Source organism: Teleopsis dalmanni, unplaced genomic scaffold (assembly GCF_002237135.1).
Source record: "Teleopsis dalmanni isolate 2A unplaced genomic scaffold, ASM223713v2 unscaffolded_contig_2173, whole genome shotgun sequence".
Classification (NCBI taxonomy): domain Eukaryota; kingdom Metazoa; phylum Arthropoda; class Insecta; order Diptera; family Diopsidae; genus Teleopsis; species Teleopsis dalmanni.
This window is the reverse complement of record NW_024033555.1, coordinates 1-7,555: the sequence shown is the minus strand read 5'-3', so window position 1 is coordinate 7,555 and position 7,555 is coordinate 1. Positions and strand designations below refer to the sequence as shown.

At 36.3% G+C, this 7,555-nt stretch overlaps 1 protein-coding gene across 1 annotated transcript; it reads right to left on the bottom strand.

The window, feature by feature from the left end:
* Positions 1 to 2,496: 2,496 nt before the first annotated feature.
* On the bottom strand, positions 2,497 to 7,357 carry LOC119664544. Its single transcript, XM_038074014.1, has 3 exons — positions 4,281 to 7,357; positions 3,024 to 3,506; positions 2,497 to 2,869 (listed from the first exon to the last, which is right to left on the bottom strand). Exons 1-3 carry the CDS (start codon positions 7,355 to 7,357, stop codon positions 2,497 to 2,499), a joined length of 3,933 nt encoding a protein of 1,310 aa, XP_037929942.1.
* Positions 7,358 to 7,555: the final 198 nt, after the last annotated feature.

Genomic DNA, 7,555 nt, shown 5'->3' with positions numbered 1-7,555 from the left:
ATTGTAATGATCTTGCAGGATCGCCATGTTATGGTTATAAAATGTAATTGTAATGTTATGGTGATGATCTTAATGCTTCGCCATGTAATGGTTGCAAGATGTTAGGATCGTCAAGATATAATAGCAGGATTGTTAGATAGAGCCTTCTCAATTAATATCACCAAATGATGTCTGAGTCCTGAAAGGATTCAAGGATCACTTATCGACCAGTGTAAGTGGAAACGACCTATCAGTATAGAGGAGAGTATTACTAAGCTCTTCAGCCGCTTATTGTTCTTTCAGCATCTAAATGCCGCATAGAACACGATTCAAATAAAAGACGTAACCTTGTCTTAAGTTAAATTGAATCTATTTTTATTATCAAAATTATGGGTATTTATACTTAATCTAGCTTATTTACTAAACAATCACTACGTTTACGCGAGTCTTAAAATCACTTTTAAAACTGATTTTAAAATTTGTTCTTAGAGCGTTTACGCACAAAAATTAAAAGCACTTTTAAGGTAGCTGTCAATCAATCAGCTGTTTAACAGTAAACAGAAATGTTGATTTTAAACATTTTTAAAATGAATAGAGTAAAACTACAAATTGTTTTACTTTTATTGCAAAAAAGAAATATAACCAAAATTGTAGAAAATAATAATGAAGCAACAATGCAGATTTTTAAAACATCTCGTAAAAAATTTACAAAATTACGAGAAATGCGATTGCAGCTCTTTAATAAAATGGCAATAAATTCCGCTAATGAGGCTTTAATGAATGTAAATGTTTTTATAAAGTTTTTCATAAAATATTTAGAATGCATTTTTGTTTTTAGCTTTCACCACGAATAAGAACTTTTAGCAAAAGGAAGAGAAGTTCGGAATGGTGGGATGTTGAAGTTCTGTAGTTCTATGACGATGAACAATGGATTGTTGATTTTAAAGTGAATCGACAAATATTTTTCCGGCTTGTAGATTTACTTAAGGATAAAATGGCACCAGCAGAAAATACTTTCGTTGAAGGGTTGAATATTCCCAACCTGAACATATGTACAATCGACAAAATTTGTCGTCCGGACAACTTATGCGAGATAATATGCGCGTACTTGGCGAGAAAATTTCCACTTCTACATAGAAGCAATTAAAAAAATAATGTAGAAAAAACCAATTTTAAATTAATTAATTTATAATTTTTTTTATAACTAACAATATAATATATATAATATAATATATTTATAACAATTTGTGCTTAATGACAAATTTAAATAATTGAAAATAATAAACTTAATTTAAACTAAACTAAAATGTTTTAAATATATAGTTATCATTACGGTAAAGTTAAGATTTTCAAATAGAGAATAAAAAATAAACAAGTTTAATTAATTTAGATTCTGGGATGCAATTAGGCTTTTTCTATATTTTTTGCCGTCTAACAATTTAATTATTTGTTTTTCTGCAAATATTTTAATTAAACATTCTTCCTCCTCTTTCATCCAATTTTTTCTTTTCATTTCCTTTTTCTCCATATTTTTAGTTATTTGGTTAGTGTTATTTGTAATAAAATTCAAATTATTTGTACCTATTTACTGTTAACAGCTGACAATTCAAACCTTAAACTGCTTTTAAGGTGTTTACGCAAAGATTAAAAGTGACATTTCTTACTAAAAGTGATGTTAAACTACATTTAGTAAGCTAAAAGTGCTTTTAAGCAAAATTCAATTTAGGGTGTTTACGCGATCTTAAAATCGATTTTAAGAGCCTTAAAACAACTTTTAAGGCTCGCGTAAACGTAGTGAATTATTATTTACTTTTTGATTGATTTGAGTAACCAATCAATGCATTGGTTATTCCCATAAATTACATTAATTATTTTATTACATGTATTTTATAAACAAATACTCTTCTAACGCATTACAATAATACGTCATATATTGTTTTTAAAGAGTTAATGTACTTTCTAGAATTTAGGTTGGAATAGTGCAATGACCATACATGCTTATCATGTCTTATGTTACAAATGCATTGAAAAATACAAGAGTTTTTGTATTTATTGAAGTTATAAAAAACGAAAGTTACAACGAAAGTATTTTATTCAAATTAATTACACTTTATTTAAGAAATTAAAATTTTAATAAATCACTTCGAAAATCGAAAATAAAACGCGTGCTGTTCATTTGGAACTTGAAATGCAAGAGAGCGATCGAGAATGCTAGTTCAATCTTGAAGCCAAAAAACTGTAAATTAATATTGTTTTTATATTTTAAAGTACCGTATATGTGCAAGGTTGACGAAAGTCAACATTGGGTTGCATATTTACCATAAAAAAATGAGCAGCACGCGCGTTATATTAACTACTTTTAAAAGAAAGCAAATTAAACATAGAAATAAAATATAAACATTCAACACCGGCCGCGTTGAAGCACGATTATGTGTTCAATTTTCCGGCAGCATCGCTAATTTGTGAACTGGACGCCTCAGAATTCCGTTGCTGGTATTGACGTCAACGACCCTGACCTTATTGTCGCGACCTGTAATTACGGCTTCCACCCTTCCGAGCTTCCACTGGTGAGAGGGAAGGTTGTCTTCTTGGACGACGACTAGTCGGCCGACTGCGAGATTCGGCTGCTCGAACACCCACTTGTTCTTGGGCTGCAGCTGTAGGATGTAATCTTTGGACCAGGCCTGCCAAAACCTCCGTTTGAGCTCGCATAACAGACGCCAACGTTTCAAAGTGCTCAATTTGTTGTCGGAGACGCCTTGCGCGAATTCTTGCGGCAGCGTGTGAAGAGTACCTCCAATCAACAGGTGTGCTGGTGTTAGCGCCTCTTTGTCGTTTGGGTCTTGACTCAATGGACTGAGTGGACGAGAATTTAGCAGGGCTTCTACACCTACAAAATTTGTCGCATTGTCGCAATAGATTTTTTCTGGGAGTCCTCGTCTTCCGGCAAACCTTTTAAGACAAAAAATAAAACAGTTGTCAGATCTGTTACAAGTTCTAAATGTATAGCCTTTGACGTGAAACAAACAAACACTGCGATATACATTTTAACTGGTGGTCGACCACGAATTTTCAAAGTAGTGTATACAGGCCCACAAAAATCGACACCGCTAATTAAAAAGGGTCGTAGTGCCTTTAACCGATCTGCAGGTAAGTTTCCCATTACTTGGGTCAACAGCTTAGGTTTGTATCGAAAACAATGTATGCATGCTCTTACGGTTTTACTGCATGCCTTGCTTGAATTTATGACCCAAATTTTTTCACGAAGCAGCACTTCTAAGGCTTTTGGACCAGCATGACAATTGGTTGTGTGGAGAAATCGTAAATAAATCTCGACAAAATGCAATTTCTTAGGTAACAGCAAGGGAAATTTTGAATCATAAGACAGTGGTGCGTTTAGTAGACGACCTCCTACACGAAGCAAATTGCATGTTCGAGAACCATCTTGGACTGTATGAATGAACGGAGTTAGTTTCTGAATGCTAACTGGCAATTTATGCGACTTCTTCATTTTTTCGATCTCATCCCTGAATTCGTGATTTTGAATGAATTCAACGATTTTCAAGAATGCCCAATTAAGCTCCTTTGATGTCGGAATAAGAGCGTTGGCTCTCTCATTTTTCTTAGTGATAAAACGTAGAATGTACGCGAAAATTCTCAGCAGTCTTGGGTAAGATGATTGGCTACAGATTAGTTTTGAAATGACATTAGTTTCAATTTCAACTGCTAAAAGTCCGACCTTGACCTTTCGTTTCTCCAAACTTTTTTCATCTATTGATAGTGGAAAATGATTATTTTTTGGCCAGTTAGTTGCATCTTGAAGCAAATATGATGGGCCACGAAACCAAATTGAGTGAATCAACTCATCTACATTACATCCTCTGGACTCTAAGTCTGCAGGATTTAGCTTTGATGGAACGTGTCTCCAAAGAACTTCGCTCGTCCATTCTTGGATCTCTGCAACTCTGTTTGCTACAAATGTTGCTAAAGTGGATGGGTGAGTTTTAATCCAATGAAGTGTAATTTCAGAGTCCGTCCAAAAATAAACATCACCGATTTCGCAAGTAATCAACGGCTGAATTCGATATCATAGTTTAGCCAATAAATGAGCGGCACACAGCTCTAATCTGGGTACTGATTTTGTGCTTAAAGGAGCAACCTTAGATTTGGCAGTTAACAACTCAGAATGAATCCCATTCGAATTATGGATTCGGACGTAGATGCAACAGCCGTACGCTCTTATTGACGCATCGGCGAAACCGTGAATATCGCATTTTATCTTTGAATGAATATGAACATACCGCGGAATGGAAATAGAGTCCATCTGAGTCAGGTTACTTTTAAATGCTTGCCAGCTAGAATCGAGATGCATAGGAATTGACTCATCCCAGTCAAGCTTCTGAAGCCAAAGTTCTTGCAATAAAATTTTTGCGTTAGTCACTATTGGGCATACTAGTCCGAGGGGATCGAAGAGCCGAGCTGATACTGATAGTATGTTTCTTTTTGTTGCTCGCAATTCATGAAACTTTTCGTCTACATGGAACTTAAACGTATCATTCTGGGGAATCCAGTGTATACCTAGCGCTTTTGTGGAATCAGTATTATTAACATTTAGAAAGAAGTCTGACGAGTCATACGTTTTATGGTTTGAAAACCATTTCGCTAATTTAAGTCCAGCCGCATCAAGAGTTTCAGTACATTGGGTACGAATTGTTTCCAGTTCCTTCAGACTGTCAGCTCCAGTCAATAGGTCATCGACATAGAAGTCATGTCGGATAACCCTTGCTCCAACTGAATGAGAATTCTTGTACAGGTCACTTAAGTAGTTTAGGCAACGTGTTGCCAAGAAAGGAGCAGGTGAAGTACCATATGTCACTGTGTTCAGTTTATAAACGCTAATCTGATCCGTAGGTTTTTCCCTCCAGAGAATAAGTTGAAAATTGCGATCTGCCTCGTCAACTTCGATTTGACGGTACATTTTTGTAATGTCAGCAGTCATCGCGTATTTGTGCATACGAAAGCGAAGTAGGATTGAATACAATTCTTCTTGTACCGTTGGACCAACCATTAGAATGTCGTTCAACGACACTTGTGAAGATGTTCGGCATGAAGCATCGAACACGACGCGAAGTTTTGTCGAGGTACTCTGAGGTCGCAACACACACTGATGCGGTATATAGTAATGAGGTGTCGAAGAAAAGTTGTCAGTAGTTAATGTCATGTGACCTAAGTCACGATACTCTGCCATAAACTCCATATACAGCTTCTGAAGCATACAGTCTTTCGACAACCTGCGTTCCAGTGAGAGAAAACGATTTTTTGCTGTTTCATATGACTGACCTAGAAGGTTGGGGTTGGACTTGAAAGGAAGCTGCACCTTAAGCCTCCCTAAAGGTAAGCGTAAAATTGTGTTGAGAAACTTGGTCTCACAGTGTTGTTGTTCTATTGTGTATTTTTTGACAGTGAGCTCCTTGGGAATTTCTTCCAATTCCCAGAATTTTTTCACAAGAGAGTTTAAGCAGAAATCACCTGTTGACTCTGCTTCTTGAAGGCGTATTAAATTGCATATCTTAGATGCATTACTTGGGACATCTTTATATTTTCCTGATACAATCCATCCAAGTAAAGTTTTTTGGAGAATTGGAAGATTAGTACCTTGTTTTATTTGTCCAATCGACAACAGTTCGAAAAAGCTTTCGGCACCAAGTAGAAGATCTATCTTTTGCGGTTTGTGAAAGTGCGGATCAGCAAGTGAAAGATTGGAAGGAACATTCCAATTACTCATTGACACAAATTTGTCGGGTTGGTAAGTGGAGATTGAAGGCATTACCCAAAAATCAGTAGAAAACTCATAAGAGTTAATACGTGATCTCACAGTGGCATGTAATTTTTGCCGTACTGTGGAGTTTGTTTCACCAATGCCAATCAGGTTTAGAGTTTTCGCTTCTTTTTTTAGTTGCAGTCGTTGTGCAAGTTCCTCGGTTATAAGGTTGACTTGAGAACCGGAATCGAGCAGTGCTCTGGCCAGCTGATACTCTCCAGATTTTCCTTGAATGGTTATGACTGCAGTGGCTAGAATAATTTGATCGTCATTCGATGAGCTATGATTCACAGAGGCACGAGAAATAATAGGTTGTTCTGGATTATAAGATAAACCTGTTTGAGGAGTGTTAGTAGAATATTGGTGTAAAAGAGTATGGTGCGACCGATTACACACTCTGCAGCGTGACGCCTTGCATCTAGATACCGTGTGCCCTTTCTTGAGACAATTTATGCATGCCGAAGATGATTTAATGAAATTGAACCGTTCAGTAACTGAGAGGGCAGCAAAGGCGGAGCATGAATTTATTACATGTTCCTTCGCATTACAGAACAAACATCTACTTTCCTCTTGCGAACTATTTTTCTTGCACATAAGTGACGATTTTACATTCTTACCTTGCCAGTTGTCTTGTTTTGGCCTGTTCGATCGAGACCTTGACGTAGAAGCTTCGTCAGCAGAAATGTGTTGGTATCGCTTATTTAACGCAGTCTCGCAATCAGACCAGAGCGGCAGCTTATTGTAATCTAATTGTTCCTCCCATTTAGATTTCGTGGCGGCATCGACTCTTGACATGACTAAATGAATAAGAATCGCATTTGAAATGTTCTTATCATCTCCTATTGACAATAGGGACTCATATATGGCAGAAACAGTATCTATGATATTGCGTAATGCAGAAGCAGATGGCTTGTTCATTTCTGGCAGTTCAAAAAGCTGCGAGATACTATCGAAAAAGATTAGACAAGTGTTATCGTAAACTCTTTTTAAACTAGCTAATGCCTTTGAGTAATTAGTTTCAGTGAGTTGAAATGCCTTAACTGTACCAAGAGCTTCGTCAGACAAACACGAAATGAGATGATTGAATTTTTCAATATCACTTAGCGACTGATCATTGTGCACTAAGCTTTCAAAAAGGCTTATGAAGTTTTTGTACTCAGAATGTTTCCCACTAAATTTAGGTAAACGCATACTTGGCAGCCTGGAACGATGATTGCTGCATTCATGCGAAGTATCAGGGATACTAGACTTGCGGTTTTTACCTAACGCCTGTAGAAACAATGATTTCGAAGCAACGCAGATTTCTTCTAGATCTGGCCGAAATACATCAAACTCGTTGATACACTTTATTTTTTGTTGGCAAGTCATGGCCTGTTTAATGTATGAATTGAGAATGTCCAACCTACATTCCAGTTCTACAGGGTTTAAATCAACAGTTTTTTCAGAAATTACTTTTTTAATACGCAAGATACTGGCCACTACAGTTTCTCGCTGCTGGAGTAGTTTATCCAATTCTTCATTTTTTTGTGGGGATGATGCTCGCTTTTTAGTTGACATAGTGAACACAATTTACTAAATTTTTTAAGAGAGAAGGCAATACAGCGCAATGAACGATAAGAGTATTTGAATACTGTTGAGCGACGGTTGTAAGTAAATTCCAACAAAGTAAACGCGAGAAATTAGCGAAACGAAAGATGCACTCACTTTGTTTATAGAATAATAAAAAACGATAAATAATCAATATTGTGATTATGG